The 27,359-nt window shown below is 38.6% G+C and overlaps 5 protein-coding genes across 10 annotated transcripts in view; 1 reads left to right on the top strand and 4 right to left on the bottom strand.

Annotated features, from left to right (window-relative positions):
• Positions 1 to 7,579, bottom strand: part of LOC105832078 (serine/threonine-protein kinase N) — a 35,955-nt gene extending 28,376 nt beyond the window's left edge. Inside the window, exons 1-3 of one of the 4 annotated variants that reach the window (XM_036282682.1) lie at positions 6,479 to 6,802; positions 2,257 to 2,587; positions 1,131 to 1,259 (exon numbers count right to left, since the gene is read on the bottom strand). In XM_036282682.1, coding sequence (XP_036138575.1) covers positions 1,131 to 1,259; positions 2,257 to 2,364 — 237 coding nt within the window. In that variant the 5' untranslated portion in view covers positions 2,365 to 2,587; positions 6,479 to 6,802. Of the gene's footprint in view, positions 1 to 1,130; positions 1,260 to 2,256; positions 6,803 to 6,843 lie in introns of those variants that run through there. The other 3 variants (XM_012672710.3, XM_012672708.3, XM_012672711.3) reach the window with 3 other exon arrangements.
• A 226-nt stretch (positions 7,580 to 7,805) lies between these two features.
• Positions 7,806 to 11,310, bottom strand: LOC105833290 (conserved oligomeric Golgi complex subunit 6). Of its 2 annotated transcripts, XM_012674925.3 has the most exons (9): positions 11,044 to 11,308; positions 10,658 to 10,932; positions 10,436 to 10,580; positions 10,120 to 10,331; positions 9,817 to 10,040; positions 9,351 to 9,742; positions 9,123 to 9,284; positions 8,266 to 8,427; positions 7,806 to 8,163 (listed from the first exon to the last, which is right to left on the bottom strand). In XM_012674925.3, the coding sequence occupies exons 1-9, from the start codon at positions 11,119 to 11,121 to the stop codon at positions 7,933 to 7,935; spliced, it is 1,881 nt and encodes a 626-aa protein (XP_012530379.1). In that variant the 5' UTR covers positions 11,122 to 11,308; the 3' UTR covers positions 7,806 to 7,932. The 2 variants fall into 2 exon arrangements, with proteins under 2 accessions (XP_012530379.1, XP_012530380.1); XM_012674926.3 differs by lacking the exon at positions 7,806 to 8,163 and having other exon boundaries at positions 9,116 to 9,284; positions 11,044 to 11,310.
• Positions 11,311 to 11,889: 579 nt separating this feature from the next.
• Positions 11,890 to 14,306, top strand: LOC105833293 (thioredoxin reductase-like selenoprotein T homolog CG3887). The gene is made up of 4 exons (XM_012674932.3): positions 11,890 to 12,396; positions 12,660 to 12,789; positions 12,869 to 13,052; positions 13,959 to 14,306. The coding sequence occupies exons 1-4, from the start codon at positions 12,266 to 12,268 to the stop codon at positions 14,087 to 14,089; spliced, it is 576 nt and encodes a 191-aa protein (XP_012530386.1). The 5' UTR covers positions 11,890 to 12,265; the 3' UTR covers positions 14,090 to 14,306.
• On the bottom strand, positions 14,198 to 16,165 carry LOC105833292 (PITH domain-containing protein CG6153). Of its 2 annotated transcripts, none has more exons than XM_036282683.1 (6): positions 16,065 to 16,165; positions 15,359 to 15,544; positions 15,085 to 15,128; positions 14,936 to 15,010; positions 14,746 to 14,847; positions 14,198 to 14,642 (listed from the first exon to the last, which is right to left on the bottom strand). In XM_036282683.1, exons 2-6 carry the CDS (start codon positions 15,530 to 15,532, stop codon positions 14,441 to 14,443), a joined length of 597 nt encoding a protein of 198 aa, XP_036138576.1. In that variant the 5' UTR covers positions 15,533 to 15,544; positions 16,065 to 16,165; the 3' UTR covers positions 14,198 to 14,440. The 2 variants fall into 2 exon arrangements, with proteins under 2 accessions (XP_036138576.1, XP_012530384.1); XM_012674930.3 differs by having other exon boundaries at positions 15,869 to 16,135.
• Positions 16,166 to 16,563: 398 nt separating this feature from the next.
• On the bottom strand, positions 16,564 to 18,233 carry LOC105839731 (ER membrane protein complex subunit 8/9 homolog). The gene is made up of 5 exons (XM_012686233.3): positions 17,972 to 18,233; positions 17,619 to 17,695; positions 17,467 to 17,536; positions 17,303 to 17,397; positions 16,564 to 16,894 (listed from the first exon to the last, which is right to left on the bottom strand). The coding sequence occupies exons 1-5, from the start codon at positions 18,173 to 18,175 to the stop codon at positions 16,723 to 16,725; spliced, it is 618 nt and encodes a 205-aa protein (XP_012541687.2). The 5' UTR covers positions 18,176 to 18,233; the 3' UTR covers positions 16,564 to 16,722.
• Positions 18,234 to 27,359: the final 9,126 nt, after the last annotated feature.

Consider the following 27,359-nt stretch of genomic DNA (forward strand, 5'->3'; position numbering starts at 1 on the left):
AACTCATAAATTATCATTTGTCAAATATTTATTTAATTCAAGTACATATTTGTCTGCGTGTGTATACACAGAAATTTATTTTAAATAAATATTACTTGTTTCAAGTAAATGACGAATGTATTTTAAGGCTTATCAAGAAGATATATATTCTTTGCAAAGGTAACCGTAACTTAAAAGAGGAAAACTAAAAAATGAATAACTGCTTTCTTAGCATAAGAATAATATTTTTCTGTATGCATGCAACCTATTCTGCGGTGCAGTTGACTGACTCACCGTTTGCAGCAAATGCTCTAGGTAACAAGCGTTTATGAAAATGTGCCGCGTTAAGAAACCTATCGCATTATATACTATTATACGCGCGGTTCTGTTTCGCAGTGGATCTATTAGCGGTAGGCAGCAATCAGGCAACGTTAGACGAGCGTCTTGCAAAGACGCTTAGTAAGTACCGAGAGATAAAACAGGAGAAAGACAAAAGAGACAAAGAAGAAAGACGCGCTGCCATATAGCAAAACTTGTTTCTACGCGCGCGCAGTTGCAGAAATGTACGGACCACCCTCAAGTTTTCATTCGCAAACGTGATTTAGAACGCGATATCCGGCGCGTCTCCGGAAATCATAGATCATCGATCGCTTATTACCGTTCGGAGACGTCGGATATTCATTAAGGTATATATAGGTATACACGAAAAAAATTATATAACCACGCATGATCTCCGCAAATGCACCCGGTCTCGCAATCTGAGTACAAGGGATGCAATTGCAAATCTCTACCGAGATCATGGAATCATCTTAAATTAGCCTCATCTAAGGATACATTTAATCCTTGCACCACTGCGGTAGATAGCCTCTCATCTATCCTAGGATATTCAGCAGTCGAAACAAAAAAGGTAGCCGGAGAACCAAGGGGATATTAATTTCTTCGCATCGAAGAAAAAAAAACACATTAGACACTGATTATTATTGGAGAAGAAAAGAGAACGGTACAGAACGGAGAGGGAGATAGAACGAACGAAACGCAGAGTGCTGCTGCTGCTGCTGCTGCTACCGTGTGTACACACAGACAGAAGAAAAAAAGAGCTTCGCAGAAGCTTCTGCAGTCGTCGAAGGATAAGCGAACAAAACTCGACATACCTTGCGTATTTCTCGTCGTATGTGCTCCCGCAGCACGTCGAGACGGGCCGGCAAGGGCACCTGGTCACTGCCAGCCACTCCATACTTGCTCGACAGTTCGTAAAGAGCCGGGTACTTGATGTAATCGCCCTGAAACAGATACAAAGTTCGATCTTGATTATTGACGGCCGATCGGGAAGCGAGAGGCTCGGGGCGAGGGGAGAGAACGCGCAATAAGGAGACGGGCAGTCCATCGGATGATCAATCACTCTCTAATTAAACTCTCTCTCTCTCTCTTTCTCTCTCATTCTAATTAAAACGAGACTTTCTTTCTTTTGCATTCCGCTTGTAATTTCCGCTTTTATACACGCGCGAAGCGCTGTATCTCTGCATGCACTTAATCCCCTTTTTCTTCCCATCCTCGCGCGCCGAGATTCGTATCAATTAATAATCGATATGGTACCGCGCGCTGGGCGCTCATTTCCGCGCGCCGAGCGTGTATAATCTTTCGGCATTACGCGCGAGCCCCGCGTTAATCTTCATATAAAATAATAATAATGGCAATGCGATCTCCCGCGTTAGCGTTCGGCCGCAGGATTGAGATAACACGGGGGCCGGAAATTGCACGGTAAATATCGACGATCGATCGGTGAGGGGGTTATCGTCGTGCCAAAGGGAAAACATCTCGCGGAATATATCTCCTAACAGGAAATCGTCTGGCGCGTACACCGTGGCCTACTCCTGCGTGTGAGATACGGATATAGACGCTAGGCAAACACGGGAGCGGGAGAAAGTATCGACTCCCGCGGTCTCTCTCCCTCTATCTATCTAATCTATCTATCCCTATCTCTCTCTTTGGCGTCGGGCTCATCGGAACAGCATCATCCGTCGTGATGAATGGACGTCGGTTAAGTTGTCAGTCGGCGCGGCGCGATACGATTGCCTCGCCCATGGAAACGTCCGCGGGTCGTTCGATCAAACTTCTTCCAACGGCCGTATCAGTGATCTAATTCGAGTATTAGCGCGCAGTAAGCCCTCGCGTGCGCCCTCGCGAGTAGGTTAAACTATCTCACGCGAGCAAATCGAAATCCCCCATCCGAAAAAGAATTGATCCGAGAGCCGGCGTTTCGCCGGCGGAAAAACGTACCGCGCACGGCGCCACGCAATTCCAAAGGCATCTGGAGCTGGTCACTTTGGTTAATGGGATGCACGCAACCCAACTCTTCTTCTTGCCGTCCGTCCCGATAAACGACATCCTTCCTCCCTGGTCAAAACAGCTCCCCGACCAAGCCGAGCGAAACGGCCAAGGTATACCTCTTCTTTTGTTCCCCCACGTCACGTATGCGTATATCTGTCCTGTATATCTGTTCGCGCGAGACTCAACATCGGCGAACGAAACGTCTAATGGCTCGTGATTAAGATTCGCACCGAGCAACAAACAAACGAGTTACCGTCGCCGATTAATCACTGCTGAATCACTGTCACAGAAGAGAGGTAATCTCGGATGGGTGGAGGGTGCGGGGGGAAGGGAATGGGCTGCAAGCGCGCGGCCCAGGTAAACGTCAGCCACCTGTTGCAGCGAAAATCTACGATATCACGTCCGCGCCTCGTGCGATTTCCGCGCGATTCCGCGCGCACTGTCGCCTGTTGTTACACGGCGACGTAACTGTAAAACTCGATCGTACGCACGCGGAGCGCGCGACACGCTCCTCGAAATTGAGAAGTGGAACTGACCAGAAGAGGAAGAAGAAGAAGAAGAAAACAGCGCCGACAACGCCGTTATCTCTTATCTCAGCCTCGCCGATAACAGCGTTACTCAACTATAAAATGTGAACGTTATCGTTTCCTTGCAATACAAATGCGAATATGAAGGTATCTTCAACAAAAAAACAAAAAAAAAGAAAAACCTACCAAACATCAAGCCAAATACTCGGTGTCATACGACCTCATATGATAAATTTTTTAAAAATATATTATATAATATGTAAATATATATTTTTAAATAAACAATCACATGTGAAATGGATACATAATGCACGGTCATGTATCAATAAATTTCTGTATATAGTTTCCTTATATTTATATTTTCAAGTTGAGACTTGGACAAATTCTATTTACTTTGAGAAAATTATCTGTGAGTTTGTACGCACATGTGTGACTGCATTGTAATTACGCGATGTGTAAACGAGCGTCACAAGGTATTCGATTCAAGTCTGTCGAAACAGTTACTGGACCATTTAACCAAAATTACCGCACGAAATTATATGTATCATTCACAATTCGCGATCGTACGTAAGTTACGTAAATTCTCCTCACGCCAAAATGTTTTCCATGGACGTAAGAAACCCCCGTGGAGATTTCTACCTTCGGGAATAATATCTTATTGTTAATTTGCCTTTCGTCGTGCGTGCGAAAACGTATGCATGGCCGACAGCCTGACGCATGATCTATTTTCATGCATTCCGCCAATATTTGCGCCGCTGTACGGCATAATCCCCCTCCTGGAAGGTCAACAGACGTCAGAGGAATCTCCTCTTTTCGCACGAAAAGATTGGAAAAATTGTGAAAGCAGCACGAGAATCGTTTTCACCGATGCCGCGAGCCTCCCAGGCGAGCCGCACCATCACGCAACGCCAAATTTAGAAAATCCTAACGACCGAGATAGCGCTACATTACTGATTCATTATGGAACTATTGGCGGTGCATTATGATCAAAACCGTAGTTTTAATTTGGAAGCTAAATCGTTGTAAAATTCGATGTACAAAAGATTGACAAAATAACGTGAACTCCCGAAAAGTACAGTACTTATTTTATTGGTAAAACAAAATGTCCTATTATTTGATTTTAATAGATTTTATTTTTTAATGGTCATACAATATTCAAATAGTCATCAGTGCAATGCTGTGCCATATTTCTAGCATAATACTTTTCAAGGGATGACAGAAAAAATGTTTTTTTTACTCTGTCTTTCAAAACTGTTCGCAATGATGAGTTATTTTAGATTACAAATCAGATCAGGTAAGAAAAACGTTAGTTTTGAAAAAATAAAAGATACACAATTTTGAGAAATTGTGTGTGTGTGTGTGTGTGTGTTTGAGGCGTTTTTTTTTCTAATATTATTTATATAATTAATTGAAAAATATTCAACTAAGAGAATACAGCATTCTATTGGTCCTTCAAGCACTGTATGATTATCCCAAACAACAATAAAATCCATATTACACCTATAAAAATAAAAATAATGTATAAATCTCTTATTAATAAAAAATAGTGCATTTCTTTACATTATTTCGTCCATTTCCTGTATAAAATTAATCTGTTAATCCGTGATCAGACTAGTAATTGAAATTAAGATTGGAATTTGATCAATCAAACCAAAGTTCACTAAATTTGAAATTTAATTAGTTTTCTTTCTTTTGATTCATTAAATTCCAACTCCAATCTCAATCTTAAGTCTAATTAAGGCATTTATTATTCCTAGGTTAATTTTCAAAGGTTTGTCGAATACAGCAAAAACAAAATCTCCACAACATCAAAGCGAAGTTACCAATCCTCTCTACTTTCAATATATTCAATATATTCTTTTTTTTCCTATAAAACTCTTTCAATCTCCCTCTCAAAGAACTCCAGCTTTATTTTTCTTATTTATTTAGTTTTCTAAGGTTTTATTTAGCATAAAGCTCAACGAGAAACAACGACAAATTATCAATTTTATGTTTTATTTTCACGTAAAATTAAATCTCAAGAAAAGAGATGAAATGAATGTGATAGCAAAAATATTGAACATTATTCTCCATAACATCATTCATTTCGGTATTCTATTCGCTTCAAAATTCGAGAATGGTGAAAGTGCCGATGGCTTAAAACCAGAATTAATCTTTCAAGATCAGAAATCTTTATGACCCATTTCTATCAATGTAATAGACTAACTTTACTTTCTATATTAACGAGTCAAAATTTACCTTACTTTTCGTCCATTTCAAACCTTTTTTACTTTTACTAAACCTCGCTCAACTATAACTCCCATCACCTTTTATTTTTTTCTGAACCTCATAGAGAAAGAACTGCAAAAAAAAAATTTCAAATTAATCCTCCGCAGATTATCCTGTTTCTCACTATTTATTCAGACTACCTGAGTCACTGATAAATAGTTGTTTCAAAAGATTTTTGGTAAAAAATCTCTAAAAAATTTGAACAAATCCTGATATACTTCTTTAATATTTAGGGCCGGTTGTTCCAACTTCTAGGTAAATTTATCTATCAGGAAAGCATGTATCTATCTTCACTTTCTTCTCAAATAAATAAAAACAGACACACACTTACCTGATAGGTAAATTTACCTAGAAATTGGAACAAACCGGCCCTTAGGTATACAACTGTACAATTATGTATATTATTGAAACGACGTTTTTACTCTTTGTATACGCACGAATGTGAAGTAAAAGGCAAAAATATTAATTAAAATAACACGGTTACTTATTTTATGCATATATAAATATAAAATCTGGAAAGAAATAAAATAATTCTATACTGTTATAAATGGACACAAGTGTAACTCGCGATTACGCATTAAGGTTTTCGACTCCATGATCTCCCGATTTGACGATCGGCAAGCGGATTTAAAGTAAAACGTGCCCGATCACGCGCAAGCCACTCGGCGAGCCACTCGCGGCCAAACGTGCTCCTGGAACGCGTTCCGTTCCCGCGTGCCTCCTTCTCGCGGGATGAGCAGGTGTTGGGGTGCGAGGAGGAAGCGACCGGTGCGAAAAGTCAGTCGGGACCGGTTACACCGACGCTCGGCGCCGACCGGCCACCTCGTCGTCTCCGTCGAGTTAGGAACGACAACGATCGGAGAGAAGCGAGAGACGACCGGTATCATCAGTCACGAGCCGAAATCCTGCCGCTGCAAAAATGCTCGACAATCCTACGTGAGTAGTGGAAAGCAGCAAGCTCAGGGCGAAATATTATGAAACTCGACACTCGCGATAAAATTCACTTCCGAACTCCGATCAGTGCGAATCAGTGACGATTAGACCTGGGTCTGGATCAGCCGCGGCTAATCTCCGATCTACATGGAGTAAGCGCACATAACCCAGGGATTAGCGCGAAGTGGTCAAGTGAAATAAGCCAAGCCGAAAAAAACCGCAACTTGGCGACCGGGGGTGGGTGGATGGGTGCTGGGTCACAATCCTCGTTAATTGGATTTTCTCCCCGCGTCCACGCAGGTGGCAACGTAATCTCGAAGGGAACAGCGAGCAGAGTCAATTAACCCTAACGGTCAGGAGGAGAGAGGGGCTGGCCCGAGCAAGGAAATCGGATGCACATCAGATATGTATGTATGTGTGTGTGTGCGTGTATATATATATACGTGTACGCGCGGTCCGTCACGCCTGGTTTGCCGCCGACTGAGAGAGCTCGTCGCGATCCGCACGAAAATCCACAGAGCGACGGTCGTTTCTCCGGACGTCGATGGGAAGAAAGCCCGCTTCGCCCCGGGGCATACAAGTGTGCATGTGCGTCGCGGAGTAAGCGAGAACGGAAAGTGGGAGCCAACGGGGAACGGGGTTTCCGACTCCCCTAGGAGAGGCGCACGCCGGCCATGGCGTCAACGGGTAACGCGCGTCGCGCACCAGGGTCGGGCACGCGCACCAGTTCGCAAAGAGAGCGTAGAGAGATGGAGAGCGCACTCGGAGGAGTGGACGGACAGAGTGACTCGCTCGCAGCGGGACTCACCTGATAATAGCTCGATTCCGCCATCTTGCTCCTGCACTCGATCAGCAACGATCTTCCACTCACTCACTCACTATTACCGCCGCTTTCCATCCGTCCTTTATCCTGGTGCGTCGTCGGGCCGACGGGGCGGGAGAGGTCCATAGCCGCGCTTGATCCCGCGGCTGGGAATTATATCGCGCTGCGTGCGTCGCGTCGCGTCGGCGCCGCCGCCGCCGCCGCCGCCGTACGGCGCCGCATCTCACGTCGCCCACCCTCACGTCAAGCGGCGGACACACACTCGAAACCCGCGCGAATACTCCGAGACGAAACGATCGACGTGAGATCACCGCCGCTGCCTGCCGATCAACGATGGAATTCGGTCGCGCGCACAGCGAGTCGCGCACTACCACACAGGCGGATGAATGAGAGACGCGCGGCGCTCGCGAGCACGAAATGCAGACGCGACCACATTCCACCGCACCGGACCAGCGACTGACTGAAAATGAAAATGACTGAAAACGCCGGGCCAATCGCCGCGCGGGGCGCGTGCGCCGATCCTTCATCGTCGCGGCCGACGCGAGCTCGCGTGGCCAATCGCCGTTCGCCGTTACCTGCGCTCCAGAATCGCGTGCCAATCGCGAGCATTGGCGGGACACTGCTTCACTAGGGAAAACGTTTCGTTTTAATAGGATTGGGCAATTTAATGCTTTTTTTAAATTAAATTAAAATTAATGGTTTATGAAATTAATTTAAAAGTTACGTAAATCTCTCTCTGAAAAAATTAACTCAGTTAAAAGTTATTTTAAGATTACATTAAAAAATAATTTTAAATAGCATTATTTATATTAAATTTGAAATTCGTTTTACAGTTAGTTTAATATGAATGTTAATATTAATCTAAATTATAATATTATATAATGAAATAATTGTATAAATTCACAGTTTAAAAAAGGTGAGTACATTGCAAAAGTCGAAAATATTTAAGTTTAACATACTTCATGTTTATAAAGAATCAAGCATATTCAATTTTGCACTTCTTCATTATCACTTAAATATGTACATATATATAATAGATAATATACGAGACCTTAAAAAGTATAGATACAATTATTAAGAAATTAATGTCTGAAGAAGATTCTCGGGTGTTCTAGAAAAGAGACCGCTAGCATTTTGATATAAATTTTTTGGATCATGGCAGGCGTCGTACAACTGCCTATATATAGCTCCGATTACTTCGAACGATCGTTTTTGAGTAATCATGCGATGATTATTACTCTGTAATAAACTTATTTGTGGTAGCAGCAGGACATCCGGCATCATGAGAAATGCCTCCAATTTATTCTGTAAAGAATAAGCGGATCACAATATTTTTTTGCTAACTTTGTGTGTGTGTGTGTGTGTGTGTGTGTGTGTGTGTGTAATATTTGCAAACGAATCACTTACAGTGAATTCTTTCACACTGAGGGCATCCATGCCAGGTATAGACGAAAGTGGTCCCTGATCGCGTCCTTGCAGAATGGTGTAAATTGAACCAAGATTTAAATGTGCTACTAAAGAACTAGCCTGCTCCGATGTAAGCGTATCGATTTGCGCGTCCGATTGTGCCTAGAATATTACAACTGATTGCAATGTCATCAAAATTTAAAACTAGAATGAAGCAGTAGAAATAATTCTAGTTTAATATAAAAAGGGAGATTGTGGTAAGGGAGCACAGACTTTTGCATAACGCATAGTGCATGACGCATATGAGAATTAATCAATCAATCATCTATTTCCCTCCCTAGGATAGAAATGAAGATCTCTGATTAGTTAATTCTTTTATACGTAAAAGTTTGTGCTTGGGCCCTAACTTGTGGTGATTGTGAGATAAGAGTTGCTTTTTGTGCCAAAGATCTGGGTTCAAATATACTCAGGACAATATCAAATTTTTAATTGATCACCATCTCTCAAAAAGCAATGACAAATCATCGACAGTATTTTTGCTAAGACAGTTACCATAGAGTATGCATAAGCATGCGTCAAATAAAAATTACAATCTTCAATCATGTATGATGAAGTCGAGTTGAAATAAAAACAGAAAATTGGATCTTAACAAGCAAGAATGAGTATAAATTTAAATTTTTTTCAAGTTCTACAAAAATAAGTTGATTATAAATTTTCAAACATACTTATTTGTGTTAAGACTGATTTTCTTTTCTACCTTTATTTTTATATTGCTTTGCAAATAAGAGAGCATTTCGTTACTTGTTTAGTTTCAGTCTATTACATCCAACTCCAGTACGTATAAACTAACCAATCACCTGTAGCCTTTCTAATCTCTGGTCCATATACTCGTATAATGCTAGCGTCGATTGTATCTGATGCATACAATTGAGAAGATAAACAGCCATATCCACGGTTGGCAATCTAGACGCTGTTTCATTAACTTCTTGAAGTAACGGATCAATGATACATGACACAATCTGTCAATTATAAAATAAAAAATATTTTTTCCACAACACAAAAATGATTTTTGTTGCTAAATATACCTGTAACATATCTTTTTCCCTGTCTTCAGCTATACTGGCGACGGACAATATTTCATTTAGAAGTGACAATAGCCTAGAGACTGATGGAGCAGGAACCAGATCACTTCCGGGAGGCTCCGCGCGCTCTCCGAGAGCAATCCTCGTTTCTCTCTGCAACCTGCTTAGAAAACTCTTTTCACTCAAAGCTAATAAATCTGACAATGTCTGATCCAGGACACTGTCAGGTATAACTTGCTCAGTAATAGCGCGATAAAATCTGATTAATGTTGTAACTGAGTATAATATTGTCGCTGGAGCCTCTGTAGATATAACATGCTCTATTCTTGATTTTAAAGGATGACATAATCCTTCCGTGATATTACTTAACGCTTGTTTCACTTGATCCGACACATCTGTGATAAATAAAGATTCAGATTGTATTTAAACAAAGACTCAAAACAAAAAAAGGAGCAAAAGAGCTTCTTACCCATCTTATCACAGCCTTTCACTAAAATAAGAATATTTTCTTTTTCTACAGGAATTACTTGATGTAACCATGCAAGCATATCACCGACATATCGCTTAGGATCATTGGCGTGCATTTCTATAGGATTAGGTGTTCCACCCAAATTTTCTCCTAATGTTAGTGCATCTATGAAGGATCCCACCAAGGCAGTTCTTCTAACTGCACAATATTCATCCAAAATGTACCTAGCAATGTTCAGTTGATTGATTGATAAAAATTTAACAATTTCAAAAAATACTTGCATCAAAATTTTAACTGACTTACTTGAATAATACTGGCCTATCTTGTAGCTTACTCATGGCCTTAATGAGTAATGGCGCCAGACGTTCATTTTCAATATTCTTACACTGAGTTTGCGTCCATCGATATAACCGTTCAAGCGCGGATTCTTGCAACAACGTCATTCTTTGCATGATATCCAAAGCCAATGTTTGATAACCAGATTGCATTAACACTCTGCATTTACCATGAATATCCTGAATTTCAAAGAGGTTATAACATTAACAAAAGTATTATTATTAACTTTATAACAGCAGCACTATTAGCCAGTACCTAGTACAAATAGGTTTTTATATAGTACCTGTACTTTGTTAATTACAGAAAAAAATTCCTCTGTTATAGGTGACTCCCTGGTTGATCCATGCAAAATGGTCAGTTCGGATGGTGTCAGTTGGAAATTTCTGATAAATGCACTTGCAACTTCTTGTTGTATGGACAATACTTGACTGGGGATAAAAGTAAATGATAAGTTTTTTAGAAACTATGACTATGTGCCCTCGAACAAACGTACAAATATTTTTACCTTTCACTCTGAAGTTTAGTGGTCTGCTCAATTAGTTGTGATGTTTGAGCCTTCGTAACTTGCAAGCGATTAGTCATAGACTGTACAGCTGTGTTCATTGCTAGAACATTTTGATAAACATTGTCCAAGGAGTCTTTTACTTCCTTGAAGGTGGCCAAGAATTCTTCGTTTATTGCCAAACTTCTCCTCTCTATTTTGCTGCGGAGATTTCGACGAGAATTTAAAGTATTCTCAGTGAAGAACGTTGACAACTCTTTCAAAGCCTCCAGCGTATCCTGAAATACGGATTCTGACTAATTATTCAGCACCAATTATTCAATGTACTCAATTCGCGGACTTTCGCAAAATAAGATTTCCACGATCGGTTTGTTTATCATAGTTCATACCTTATCGTGCTCCACCCTGGACTCCAACAGTTTATTGACTCTCCGCACTAGAGCGGAATTAATGTTTTTCTCGCTCATCGCGTACTCTTCTTTTTACCCCAATTTTGGATTTTCGTTCCTATTTAATCAAGATTAAAGTACTCCGCGCGCTTTATAACTCATCGTGGACTTGGATCTTGAAGAGTATCAGCGGAACATAACCTATGCGAAAATGTCAACGAAAGCATGTCAGTTGTCAAATGGTAGACGTCATCTGAGGAAGATGAGGATAGGTTAGGAAGATAGATCAAAACAGGTTTTTAATGAATTTCGGAACGCCGGTGTTACAAGAAGCTGACAGGTGACCTACATACAAGACAAGTCGAGTCATGTGGTCTGTTCTTTCTAGCTGTACTGTTGCACTGGTGCAATAAGTTAGAATGAGAAAAAATATACTTGTCTTACTTTAACTTATTGCACCAGTGTAATAGTGCAGCTAAAAAGAACAGGCCAATGATAAACAATAAGATTATTTGGTTCTTTGATAGTATTTTTTTTTTTTAGGCAACGCGTGCTAGAGTACGCTCAAAAAAGTACTTCGACAGTCGGAGTACCTCGAAATTCTCATTTATGTTTTTCAGGGTCCTTGAAGGAGATCGCTAAAATGCATTCCAACGAGAAGTAGCGGGATTATTCGAACACGCAAGTTCAGGAATCAACAGAGTCCCTCTCAGCTATCGAAACGGGGAATCGTCATACGAGCAACGTGGAGAACGGACAACCGATAGCTTCCCCAACGGCTTTTCGAACGCAGCCAATGACATTTCATCGCCCGCGTCGCGTCACGGTCGAGGCATGCGTACGGCCAACCTGTCGGAATGAGAGTAATAATTCGTACTCTTATCGGTGACGAACGAAAATCCGCGCTTCTCAACTGGTCGCGTTGAAGCTTGACAGTATCGGTGTCGTGATAGCGACGTCCTGATCCAACTGGAAGATTTGGGAGGCTTCGAGCTCCGATAAGTTTCGGCATTCTTGATAAATCATTACGCGCGCGCGCACGTACGAACGCATCTACACAATAAAGAGGGGGAAAAAAAGAGATAGAGAGAATAGTTCCGCCAGACTGGACTACTGGACGCCAGCACCATGCAGTAATTCGATTCGTTTAGTTCCATTTGATCGTCGCGTGGACGTGTTGAACTGTCTTCTTCAATGAATTGATAAGGTTAAAGGACAAAGTATGCGTTGGTTATTACACCTGTGTGCCCTCGTGCTCTTGCTGGCGTACAGTCACGAGGTGGACGACAACGACGTAGCGCCGTTTACCAAATTCGGCGCAAAAACCGGGCCAACTCTGAGGTTCTTCTATTGGTAAGGCTTAACGATCCTTTTGTTGATTTTTACGGAGGCGACCGGAGCTGTAGTCCGTCCTACAAGATAATGGACGCGCAACGGTCGTCGACGCCGTTAAATAGTATGCGCGCGCTTCAAATAAGACATTTATTGGACTTTCCACATAAATCTAAATGTGACATCATTGAATCGCCGTCACTGTGAATCTTTATCGTGGAGGGGCTTTAAGCTTATCGTTAAGTAAAGACTATCATTAAATAAAGGTTTTCTCTCTGTTGCAGCTACTCGTGCGGCTATAGAAAAGCATTCGAACAGTATGTAACTATTCTTAAGCAGAAGTACCCAGAGCTTCATGTCGAAGGTGAAAACTTCAACCCACCGGGTCATAATATGTTGATTGCAAAAGCACTGGTAAACTTTACTTGATATCCCTTTTTTTGTTCTGTTCCTGTACATTTCTTATTTCATTTGTATATAAATTTGTAATTAGGGAACGCTAAAAATCCTGATAATACTGCTGGTTGTGAGTGGCACCAGCTTTGGCATGCCAGCAACATCGATATGGCAGTGGTGTCTAAATAATCGCTTTTATTCCTGTATATTGATTTTCCTGATTGGCAATGCTATAGAAAGTCAGTTGATCTCATCGGGTGCATTTGAAATACATTTCAATGGTAAGCATATTTATTGTACAAACCAGTAAAGAAGCATCGTCTGTGGTTGAGACCTAATTTTGATGGAGACCAATATTGACATAGTTTACACTGTATGTTTAGTTCGCGACCTATACACTATATTCGACCCAAACACAATAGGCCACAACGATGTAAACACTCGCGAACTTGTTTGGGTCAAGTCACTTTTTCACGCTTCCTGGCCCATCTTAGGGCATACAACATAACGCGTGTAAACGGTAATGTACTATAAGCGGTGTAAGTGTACCAGTAAATGATAATAAATGGATCTGCTTTATAGCGTACACATATAAACTACTTACCTACATTAGTCCAAACTTATGTATAGGTCTACACGGTGTAAACAATTCGTTACTAGCATACCTTAGGTTGTGGTATAGGTTAAGACACAGGTCAGATCGCGCAGTGTAAACTAGGTCATTATCTTCTGTGTAGACTTTACATTTCCAATTTTTATAAGCTACACACTGAAGCTATAGTTAATTTTGAAATGTAATCATAGATTGACACTATTATAGAAATAACATTATAAATTACAAATTAACCTTTTTTCTGTACAAACTATAAGAATATTTCAAGTTTAATTGATTTCTATCCGTGGAAACTTTTATACAATCTTTGATTAATTAACCTTTACTAGTTAAATTATTATTAATTTTACATTTTTTCCAACAATGAAATACATTTATTCTACAAACTTAAAAGTATATTCATGATTTTTTAGATTGTTTAAACTATAAATAGATAAAACAGTGACCGGACTGAAAAAAAGTTCAATCTAAACTATTATTATTATTATTATTATTATTATTATTACTCATTTTGTTATCAGTATGAGTGTCGAGCACAAAGTATTTAATTGTCATACATTGCGATATGTTTCAGACGTTCCTGTTTGGTCAAAACTTGAAACTGGTAGGATACCTCAACCACTGGAATTGTTTCAAATAATTGATTTTCATTTAGATATGCAATTCTCAGAAATGGATGGAGGAAAAATCAAGTTCCAGACGTAAAACATAACATTTCTTCACATTTTGTAATTAATAAAATTTAAATCATGCATACCATGTCAGGAAGTTTACTAATGGTGTAATGTGATGAAAATATGTACAAAAAGTATGTTTGTTAAATATGTAAGGTCTTTAATGTACGTTTTATCATAGAACACATAATTCCAATAAGATACGAACATATACATATACGTAATTAAAATAAAACTGTTACCAAAATTTATGAATGTGTTCTTCATTCAAAAACATTAATTATATAGAACTGCCATAATAGAATATATTATTTTATTACTTTTCAATATTAGTTTCCTGTATTTAAAACCATAATTTTGCAAAAACAGGTTTTAATTCATATCATTTAATTGCTCTGCCAACTTCATTAAAATCTGTTGGATGATCGCTGATTAGGGGACGTGCTTCGTATGTACAAATAGTTACACCATGTTTATGAGCTGGCGTCCATTCTCCTTTGAGACCAATGTAATAAATTTGAAGTTTTTCTATGTTACCACTGAAATGAAGGCTCAAATGCTGTACTGACGAAAACTTGACTGTTCTGTAATATTTATATAGCATTCAATTCTTAATATTTCATATAAACAGTTTGTAATTACATTATGGTAAAGAAATATGAATCTAAAGGATATGAGTATAATTACTTTATGGGATATTCATGTACTCCATATATATCTGTAATCAATTCAAATTCTTGATCCGGAGTTGGTCTATCATCAATCAGCATGTGTGGACGGTTCTTATACCTATCAATACATATATATGTGTTCATTGAAATATTCTGTACATCTGAAATGTCAACATAGTTTTTTATTTTTGAATAACTAAACTCACAGTTTTACGCTAGTAGGAAAATATTCTTCATTGCTAATCACAATAAGGCCCTTTAACTTTACATTTCCAGTAAAACTGCAAAAAATCAAAATGCAAAAAGATCCATTGATCCCTTTTTATAAAAATTATATTCTTATGGGATTACTTACGGTATATTAAACAAAAGCTCAGAATCAGTATCACTTTCAACATACTGAAATGAGAAAAGATTTCATAAAAGGCTTCAAAAGAAATATTAAGGCCGATATTCATAATCGAATCTTATTTTAAGATCATCTCAAGTAATGTCTTAAGATGCTAATACGGCTCTGTGATTGGTTGATAACATTTTAAGACGGTACTTAAAATGATCTTAAATATAAGATTCGATCATGAATACTGGCCTAAGACTTACTATTTATAAAACTTTTTTTTTTAATTTACCTCTGATTTATCTAGTCTTTCTTCCCATGTTTTGAAAACTTTAACACCAGTGCCTTCCTCAAGCTCATTCAAGCACTCTACTCTGTCTTTGTCTATTTTTTCGTACAATGAATTATAACCAACTCCTAAATCTGTTGTATCATGTACACCTTCACACATACAACGATGTTCCATTATCTATGGGTCCTATTATCAACAATAACAATATAATGACATGAATACATACTAAATGAAATCATTTAAAAGAAAAATTTAGTAAAATCATATAAATGTGTTTATATATACATGACGAAATGCTATCATATAACACAAGGTACATTTATATAAAATTCAATATCATTAATATGCATCATAATATAGAATTGAAAAACATTTATTTTGTCAAAAAAATATATACAAATTGTCAATTTATTGTGAATAATTTTTTCCCGTTTTCCAATTATATTTAAGATGTTGTAATGTTATTTGCAAAAATAATGACTATCTATATTTTATGTATTTGTCACATACCTTGATTTCTTTATAAATGTAAAACGTTATTAAATTAAGGTTAAGTTTACTCAGTAAGATAACCTTAATAATGATCTTAATAATTATGATAAAACAATATTTCACGTGTGAATGATAGACTTCCGTTGATAGTTGAAAGTCGAATAAAGATGAGGAGAAATGTGAGAACTATAAACTACCCTACGGAATTATTTACATTGAAACCCCCTAGCTCTTCTTTTTCGACGATCTACTTAACCGGTCGGTAAATAATGTTTTCGTCGTAGAACTCTGATGTATAGAGTGAATCTGACCCAACATTTACATCCTCATTTTGAAAATTATTTCGTATATATTAAACATTTTCTTTTATTATTTTCTCATTCAATTAAAATTTATTGTCCACTATTTAAAGCTTTTTTTATGAATTTTTCATATAATTATTTTCCAGAATATCTAATATAAAGAATAAAATATATTTAAGTATATATATATATATATATATATATATATATATATACTTAAATATATTTATTCTTTATATTAGATATATATATATATATATATATATATATAGATATTTTTTAAATTTAATGTTATAAAAGTTAAATTTATAAAAGTATTGTATTCAAAATTTTTCTTTAAAAAAGTGGTACGACGTTTACTCATTAAAGAATGGAAATTGTAAGATGAAAGGTTAAAGTAAAGCTCTAAAATTTAAAAACAGGTAATATTCATTTATAAATTCTATAGCATATGTACATTTGTTACTTTGCATATAGTGAATGAAATATATATAGAGTGCAACATAACATATAAATAAAACAATCTTTGTATGATCAGTGTGTGTGTGGAATGTGTCACATTGTCATCTTTTATGTGTGTTTGTCGACAGCCTCGTCGATTATTTTATTTAGTTTCTGATTCTGCCAATCGAGAGTGATGTTATCAAGATGGTTGTCAAAGTCGATCAGATTCCTGTACTCTTCTGCTTTCAATAATGAATACATTGCATCTGTGTTTGCAACATCGTCTTCATAAATTATACTGCAAGAAAAAGAACACTTAATATCCAGGCAAAAGAAAACTGCATTAAGTCTAAGAATGTTTTTAATAAATAAATTAACAACAGTATTTAGAATGTTAAACTTGAAACACATAAATATGTTTCAAATTTATCAAAAGGAAATTTCAAAGAATAAAGCTTTCGGCACACGATACGATTTTTCATACTAGATTGCATACGAGGCATCTTAATACGTGTCCCGATTTGCTTGGATGATCATGTCACCAATCGTAAACCAATAAGGATACGTAGTAAGACGCCTCGTATGTGATCTAGCATGAAAAATCGTATCGTGTGCCAAAGGCTTAAGTCTAATTTTCCAAGGGTCAAAATAATTTTTCCAAAATAATCTTAAAATATAATTAACTGTAATGTAAAAACATAATTACTTTGCCTTATCCTTTGGCTTCCATTTTCGTTCTACAGATTGCGAAATTCTCAATGGACTCGATCCCATGCCTAGAGTCACCTCTCGATTATCCACCTAGCGTAAAAATCAATGTAGTGTCGAAATAGATGTAAAACATTTTGATGAAGTAATTAGCAAACATACCACTACTAGCAGTGCATTGTTAAAGTTCTCCACAATTTTGTCTGCTATTCTGTGAGCCGGTCTGTCTGTACTATATGGAGGATATAGAGATAAATCAGTACAACACAACACAAAGGAAGAGAGTAAGTTACATTAAAGAAGTATTAAGGTACCTTAAATCATTTATATTCTCGTTGGCTAGGTAATAACCTGCCAGAATAAGGCCTTTACTTGCAGCTAACTGGTCCACCTGTTGCAACATTAAATTATTAATATAACACGACACTGTGTAACATCATTATTGCTATTATACTAACGTTGCAAGCAAAAAGTTTTGCAACAAAGAAAAAGTGGAACGCATTAATTCGCAGTGATTGACCATCTTTGTGGTATAGGTTAGGATATCGAGATATCTACATCACACAGATTTTCGCACGTACCAAAGTATTTGCTCGAAGAGATGCAACGTTACGCGCAATTACGCGAAATGATTCATCGCGGCAGTAAACGCCCGTTTAATATTTACCAAAGTAAGTGCTATTTCCGCCATTGGGGAAACGTGTAGGCATATATGGAATAAAGGTATCGCATCCTCGATGTACACATCCGTCCTGCCGTCCTTGCTCTTTTGTTTGCCGAGGAGCAGGCCATTTATTGCACAATGCGGATATTTGGCTGCGTGTAAAATGATTTTGCAGTACGCGCGGGATGAAAAGAAAACATTCGTCATCGTCAACGATGCACTGTAAACGCAAGCAGACGCGAGGAGACCGGAGTGAATCAGTATTGCCAACAGATCGCAATTGCCAGGGTGGTAAACGTCAAGCCTTTTTTCTCTATGTTGATAAACACATTTCAAATAAGAGTTTCAAATTATTTTGGATAAATGTTCTCGAAAAGATATACTACTATATAAAAAGAAAAAAATAAACTTATCTACTATATTTTAATATAAAAATGTACATATTATAATATTTACCATTATTATAAATAAAATAAATTATTTATATAAGTATAATTTTTCAAATAATTTAATTTTAAGCATGTCAAACAAATTTACAAATGTTATGATATTATAAATGTGTTTTACATATTATTAATAATTTAATATATTTAATGTTAATTAAGTTAATCGCAAAAATTGCAAAAAAGTTACATACTCAGAAAATGCACCTTAATTCCGTAAAACTCGTTACAGAAAGTATTATTATTGTTAGTACTTTTAATGCTCAAACAAGTAGCAATTTAAATTTAATACTGACTAGTGTTAAATTTAATTGTTACTTTTCTGTGAGGCATAAATTTTGTACTCTGACCTTTCTGGTTTCTTTTCGGGAGATAAACTCAATTTTACGAGCTAGGATTGAAGTAGAGAGCCAGTTTACGAAAACAGCATCAGAGAGTATAGTATCACGTACGTTAACCGGCAATCAGCGTCACTCAATGTAACGAGAGATTATCCTCCGCTCTGGTATGAAGCTGTTTTGAAAAAGATTATGAGGGACGCGTCATCGTTCTCGCGGGACGTCCCCGTGATTGCCGCGGTCATCGCCGCGTGACGTAGCAACGGCGCGGCTCCTCGCTCATTGTGATTTTAATAAGCCTTATGCAAATTACAAATGAAATTGTCAGAGGCAGGCCCGCGGTCCATTCTTCGTCGCTGATAGGGACAATTAGAGGAGCTTTGTCCGGCGACCGAGCGTTGTCCGGCCGGTTGGCAACTTGAGTTCGAACGGGAGAGAGAGATGAGCGAGAAGAAGGGAGGAGAAGACCACCCGCCAACCCCTGATGCTTGTATCCGCTCCCCGGAACGTTCACTTCCGACTCTCGGAATCGTGCGCCGTTCGTCGTGTGCACCATTGTGTGTGTCCGCTATACTGACAATACTCAAGAATTCTGAATACAATTAACGCACATCGCTGGCTCCGCTTGTATAGTCCTTATCGTCCTTAGCTGTTAGAATCAATCATTATGCTAACAATAAGATTCGGTCATGAAAATGAGAGAAAATATAGCAACGCGTAAAACAATGTTGGGAAACGTTCTTCCCCCGTTTTCTCTGTTAGGTTATCGAGAAACATCAATTTCACGCACTTTTTATATGAAAGGCGTGTTACGGAGCGTAATCTGGACCGGTCGCTGTTAGAGTTGTGCTACTCAATGATACTCGCGGCGAAGGAAACGGGCGGGAGATGCCCGGTTCTTAGCCGCGAGGAACGAATTCGCTACGCGATGATTGGCTTGATTCCGCAAGAAGGAAGACGTCAGAACACCGCGGCGCGGAATTGTTCTGCCGTAATCTGAAAAGGGAGGGGGCGAGAGGAAGCGAGAGAAAGATACACGTCCTCCGGAACGCCGGGCCGGGGCCCAGGAGAATGCAATGGAGGAAGTAGGGGGGGAAGGGAGAAGAGAACGAAAGGACGGGGGAGGCAGGTTGGAAATCGAACGGAATCGCGGAGGCTGGAGGTCGGTGGTTCGGGGGCGGAGATAAGTTTTTACGGTAGGGTTACTAACTTACGGACTCGGCATTGTCGAGTTCCCGCCGACGGGAGGACAATGCGCCTTCGGAACACAATGCTTCACTCTGGAAATCTGAAGGCAGTCTTGACTACCAACCTGCAACCACCCATGCCGCCTCCCCCCCCCCTCCCCTCTTTATGTGTCCCCTGCCCTCCATCCCCATCTCCCAATACTCGCTCCTTCGACACATACCCATTTCCCCGACGACCGTACTATTCTACCACCCCCGATCTCCGTCGTTACTTTCCCATTCTTTTGCTCTTACCCTGCCTCTTGCCCTTCCGCGAAAATCCCCGTTCGCCGCAGCTTCCTCGGCCATTCACCATGAGTGACGATATTCAAGTTTACGTTTTGTAAACTTAACTCTACGAGTTTAACGGCGGACGTGTGTTTACGAAAAAACGCAACGCGCAAAGGACGGCAGAAGTATCGCTGGAATTTTCCTTTTAAAGATCGCGTCACATTTTCGTCTCCCTTGATCATCGGATACTTCCAGTGGAATATTTTTATTCTATATATGAATTCTCTCACACTCGCACATACCCTGCTCCGCTTATTGTAATACAAAATATAAAAGGCGCGGAAACAGCGGTGGCGAGCACGATAGCGGAGTCCGAAAGAGGCGGGAATAAAATGGAGGAAGAAAAGCGGGCATACGAGCGTATTTCAATCGCTCTTAGCTTTTCTCTTTAGGCAGACTTCGCCGTTTCTTTGCCCCACAAAAGCCACATTGTTTCGCTCTCCTGCGATGGGACGCAGACAGAAATGCTTCTCTTCTCGCGAGACGGTAGATAGCGCCGGCAATCAGAAACGAAACGTTGACGCGTCTGATGCATACGCAGAAATATTTGTTGCCGGCGTAACTCTTTCTAATCCTCGTTTTGTATTTCATTTATTGGTTATTATTTATTATTTATAAGTGGCTACAGCTCCGTATATCTTTGATTTCCAGTCATAAATGAAACGTTATAGAGACTCTGAAAAAAACCATCTGGAATTTATTTTAATTTGTCATTAGTACAGTTTTGCTCCAAAACACTTTAAATATTAGCTAAAATAAAATTTAGCTTTTATGGTTAGTGATGTAATATTTTCTAATATTCTTCAACGATTATTTTATGAAATAAATAAATACAAAATAAATTAATTAATCTATTATAAAGTAGTTAATATTAGGTCATTAAATATAAAAAGTCTGATTTTCTCAAGTATCAAGTTTGACAGTTGATATCTCTTACGTTTTATTTAAAAATCATTTGTTCTTTTTTATTTTAAACATACATTACTCTTTTAAACTCACGTTTTAGTATAAAATTATTTTTTAAACGTTTCTTTTTTACAATAACTTTTGTGAAATGGATAAGTATAAAATTTGTATTATTTTTTAATATGAATTCCATTCGTGTAATCAATGCAAACAGCTCGAAATGAATACACAGTACGTCGAGAAATTCGTTTGGGAAATTCCGTTCTGATAATTTTCATCTTGAAAATGAACCACGTGGCTGACCTGAGACCAAAGTGGATAATGATGAGCTAAAAGCTGTAGGAGAAGCGGAACCATCTCAAATTAGCAGCAAGGTTTAACGTTACTATGCCAACGATATTGAATCATTTGAAACAAATCAGCAAGCTAAAGAAGCTGAATAGATATTTCTAGCTGGTTTCGCATGAATCAAACGAACATCAGAAGAGAAATTGTCTCAATGCCTTTCTTTGCTGTCACGGCATAAAGACGAATCAATTCTACATTGCATTGTTACGTATGATGAAAAACGAATTTTCTTCGATAATCGTAAGCGTTTGGTACAATAGTTGGACGAAGATGAAGCGCCGAAATATATAACAGTTCAAAACCAAGTATTCATAAAAAAAAAACTAATGATGTCTGTTTGATGGTCCAGCGTTGGTATTATCTACTACAGCTTCATGACACCTGGTCAATTATAGCGGATGTCTACTGCAAACAATTGGACGAAATGATGAAGGAGCTTGCGAAAATAGTCAATAGAGACAGGCCAATCCTCTTGCAAGACAACACTTGATCACATGTTGTACAAACAATTCAAACTACAAGAGTTGGACTTGGAAACTCTTTGTCAGCCATCGTGTTCACCAGACCTTGCATCAACAGACTACCACTTGTTTCAGGCATTGGACCACTTCTTGGAAGGAAAAACATTCAATTCTCAACAAGTTGTGGAAAACATTTTTCGCGATTTTACTGCTACTTGCTTTGCAGGTGCCAGTATAAACAAATTATCATTAAAAATGACAAAATCGACTGCATCGGTAGTTTAGGCATATTTATACTTTGATTAATTGTACTTTTTATTTAAAATAACTTTTGATTTAAACTCGGACATTTCATATTTAATGACCTAAAGTAAAATATTCCTGATAAAGTATAAAGTATTTCTGATAAACACCAATGTGATAATTACTTTCAATAGTAACTTAAGTTGTACAATTGTAACAGCTCGTTGCTAATTCATGAAATATTTTAATTTCTTTCTATCTTGACGGTTGTATTAGATCTCCCACAGAAATGCTCATCACTTTCCCTCAAAAGGTTTTCTTCTCAGAGAGAGCACATCTCTCTTTTTCTCTCGTTCCTCCCCTCTCCTTCTGCTTTTCTTTCTATCTGGTCCTTCTTTTTTGCGATGTCGCTCGCTCGCTCTCTTTCTTAACTCTTTCATCCCCCTCATCTGCCGCCGTTCTCCTCGCGACAACATTCTTTTCAGTATTCACTGTGCAGTTTCTTGTACCGATACTTCCTTCTTTCATCGTCGCGTTATTCAAGCTTTTGATGCCGCGGCGACAAAGCTCTTTACTTCTTTCTGTGAACGAATGAAAGCAAAGAACGTTGGCGACATATATATAATATATAGATGAATACATATACTCTCTTTATGTGTAAATAAAAAAATATATAGAATATATATTTATGTTTTAAATATATATAACCATTATATTTATATTTTAAATATATAGAATGTGTATATATATAAATATATACATACATACATATACATATACATATAAGCAGTAGCGGAGCCAGGGGAGGACTATAGAGGCTCGAGCCATCCCCTTTCCCTCCTACACTTCAAGCTAATGATTATAAGTTCCAATAGAAAATGACTAAATTTGAAATTCCGCCAAAGAAACCTTCCGCGATAAAGCTTTGTGTAATAACTTCTTTGCTTAAAGGAATGCTTGTATTTTTTTCAAAGATCTTTAAAAATATTGAGATTTTAACATTTGATTGTTTAATTTGTTCTTCTGTCTCAGGTAAGTGAGATACTTAATGTTATAGATTTGTTATTCGTGTTTTGAATTAAAACAATTTGTCATTTTTAATATAAAATAAACATTAGTCTCGTTTCTGTATTAAAAATATAGAAGTACTGTTTTAATTCTTTCCAAAACATAGGCCTGAATACGCCAGTGCATAAAGGTCCTTTTGATTACGTGTGCATGAATATTGCACGGTAGACTTGTATTTGCGATCGCAATAATACAGTACATGCACGAGAACGAATAAAGATTTGGCCTTGAAGTTTCTATTCTAAATATTCTTGTATTAAATGAAAGAAAATGTCTGTCATCGACGAACAATTGGGTTCTTTGGCTGACATTATTACCTCACGTATAAAAGAATACGGCGTCAGACGGTAGTAGCATCGGTTTATATTTTGTGCGCAGATTTCGCACACATAGTTAAAATCAATAACGGGCGAATGATTCGAAAATTTAAATGCAAATACGGCTTTTGTGTAAAAGAAATATCACCGTGAATGACAATTAAAAATTGATTGAGAAAATCTTCGACTATTCATCATGGATTTATATTATATATATATTAATATCGACATGTCAAAGTTTGTCCAAACTCCATTTTTAATTAAATATAACGTTATTTATATGATTATAAAGGTCAAATGATAAACTTCTTCCGCTCGCCAAAAGGTCACGAATTACCCTTCATTAAAAGGGTTAAATTCTTCCTGAGAGAATAACGACATTAAAAGACGTCGTTCAACCGAATATGAGGAAGTGTTCCATCATGATAAATATATAATAAACCGATTGTTAAACAACTAACGATTACTCTAATATTGTATGTATCACAATGCACGCACCCCAATTTTTTCTTTAATTTTTTTCTTTATAACAAATTTGCAAGGTTTGAAACTACAATTAAGAGAGTACATGCAACTTTCATTATAATTTTCGAGTGAAAACGTCGGAAGAAGTATCCACAGGGTCCGGATTATACTCCATTAGAGGAGAAACGTTTCCATTTAAAGGGTTTAATGGACGATTGCGACTAATTCGCGAGTGAAGATGTCGCGACAACGGGCAACGGCACGACACCGCACGCGATATCGGAATACCGGAGTTCGAGAATGACGGATAATGCGAGGGTCGAGGAGGAGAGGAAGTGGTGAAGAAGCGCGCGAGGACGAGGGGTGGAAGGGAGGTGGGAGGGGGTGGCGAATTGGTGGCAAAGGGTGAAGAGGAGAATACAGTGGTGTCCCTGTCCACGAGCAACTCGCTCTATTCGCTCGCTCGCTCGCTCGCTCGCTCGCCAGCAGCATCATCATAAGACCTCTTTGTCCTCCGGCAATTTCAGCGGCATTGTCACCGTCAACAATGTCCACTTGACATTCTCCTTCTCGCTCCCACACATTGTTAGCCCATCCTATCGTTCTCTCTTTCAATCATAAAGCTCATCGTAGACGGACCCGTTCACGTGGTACCTCCGCTTTGCCCGTGGATGCACCTTAACCGCCACTCGTTTTGTTATCCAGATGCGCGATGATTAAAAGCGCCTGGGGAGGGTTGAGGTCATCGAATCTGTTGACTCGACTTGCCTTCTATTGAGTACTGTCCGCTGCGTTTTTCAATTTCACAAACGAGTCGTTTAATTAAGAGAAATGTCGTATGTGACGGGTGGAAATCGGGGGAACCTCACCTCTTGAATTTAATCATCAATGTTTATAATTTTATCTGAATAAACTTGATATCGGAAAAGCATCTGAATCAGATAAAATAATCCTAAATGTTTAAATTATATTGTAATTGCCTGATTCTTTTATATTGCATTTGCACTTTCCGCAAGTCTTGTCTTTCTCTTTGTTTCTTATTGTGATCCGTTGTTCATATTGTTCATATTGTTAGCACGATAGCGTATCTTCCTGTCCACATTGTTTCTACGCATTACTTAACGATAATTTGTATGCTAAATCTTTTTACTGGCGACTCACTGGTATCTTATTGTTAAGCATAGATTCTTCCGGAAGATTTAACAAATGCAATTTTTGTATCTGAGATTTTTGTACTTGATGATAAGATATTTAAACTTAAGTAAACTTCGAGAGACAGTGTTACTTCCATGTATTTTGAAAATAGAAATATATGCATCTTACTTCGAGCTTTTTGTGGAATTGTCAGAGACGAACTATTAGAAGAGTCCTTGTAGGATAACAACGTCTAAGGATTCGTCGCAAGTACGCAGAAGCACGCACCGGCTACAGCCGATAGCACAATGTACACGTACACGCACACGGTCTCGTGTATTTCGTGAAAGTGGACGCGTTTTACTTATGGCACGCATTGTTCTATTGTGCCTGAGAGATGAGCGCATTACTGTCCGTTGTCCCCTTTCCGAGCAACCCCGGGACAATGTCGCGCCGCGCGCCGTCGTTAATCAGGCATCGTTCCTGAACAGCCATAGTAATTCGCGGGGGTTTATGCTCGCCAGAATGTAGGCGTTTACATTCGCAACTTTTGCGTAGAAGCCGGAAAATACACCGACCATTCTATAATAAAATCACTATTTCTTTGAACTTGGAAAAGTCACGAAAATTGGACAACTTTTTGTGTCTTGGAATTTAGAAATAAAAAATAAAAAATGGATAAATTCTTTGTGAAAACTTTGTAAAAATATATTCGTGTAAGGAAAGGAACATGTCTTATAATTTATTTTAAAAAATTCAACGCGGAAAAATAGAACTTGTGCTAAAAATTATTGCTCCAATCGCGGGAAGTAGTCGATATCGATGATATAAGAGACTTTGTGCTTCTTTCCTGTGCAAGATAATGGGCAAAGTAGCAAAGCCAAGAGATACTTACTAGAAAATAGAAAGGGAGAGAAAGAATAGCAGGTGAAATAGACGTAGAGAGGAAAGAAAAAAAGGAGGAGAAGAAGACGACGAAGAAAAAGGGAAGAAGAAATGACGAAGAAGAAGAAGAAGATGATGAAGAAATGGGTAAAAGGGGGATCTCGTGCGTGTAAAGCAAGCCGGTGCGTGTGTATTTGTGAACGGTCCAGGGGTAGGAGGTAAAGTGTTCGCGACGAATCTACGGAATGGGGTGGAAGCACAATGCTCCAACAATGACGCTATTGTGGAAACGAATAACACATACTCTTGCGCTTTACCCTGTGCTTCGTCGAGTGTAAGCCGTATAGCTGAATCAAATGAATAAGAGAATACCATCGCTAAGACACAGTTCCGACTGCTGACGTCGAAAGAAGTAGACGGCGAACGAGATAAAAATTATCCGAATGATACTGATAATACATTTACTCTCGTAACAGCGTGCATGCAAATTCTGAAGCTCGTCTCATCCTTTTCCTATCACTAGGACAATGTTAATATTATACACTTATTTCGGTTATTATTTTGTCACATTTTTTTTTCGTAGTTCAGTAAACAGCTTTCTTTAATTTTGAAATTTTATTTATATATATTCAGTTGTGCATTATAAAAAATATTTTTGGGAAACAAAAAGATAAGTGTCCACGGGGGTTCATTTTTGCGAGCGAGTAGAGTGACAGGCTCGATACGACGGGAACAAAAGTGGATCCGAGGTGAAAGTGAGAGCACCTAGTTTATCATGCGCGCGTAAATAGCGTGCTTCAGAATCGTCGAACTGGCCGAGAATTTGCGCTGTGTAGGATGCAAGTAGTAAAGAGCCCAGTAGGGGAAATATACATAGGCAGATTTAATTAGCATGGACCGGCGGAAGCCCTCGGGGGGTAGCCGGGGACGAAGCTGGGCAGTTGGAGCGTTAAAGTTAAATGGTTGGCGGTTGCTTATTCTTCCCGACAACTGATGCTTGATAATCTGCGAAATCTCCTTGCCGACTCTCAATTCTGCTCGATAGTTCATTGCCTGTGCAGGCCAATTCCCTCAATGGAACGAGTCAGCCAGCCACGGGCTGACTGCCTTAATTGTAGTAGCTGCGTCTCCTCTCGAGCGCTTCTTTTTTTAATCGCCAGTGTACCGTGTCAGAGTCCTTTCGTCAGGCTCTCGAAAATTTTAGAAAACGCGCGAGAGGCATTACTTTGGGGAAATGCTTTTGCCTGCGAATATTTTGCACAAATG

This window comes from Monomorium pharaonis, chromosome 2, assembly GCF_013373865.1.
Source record: "Monomorium pharaonis isolate MP-MQ-018 chromosome 2, ASM1337386v2, whole genome shotgun sequence".
Taxonomy (NCBI): domain Eukaryota; kingdom Metazoa; phylum Arthropoda; class Insecta; order Hymenoptera; family Formicidae; genus Monomorium; species Monomorium pharaonis.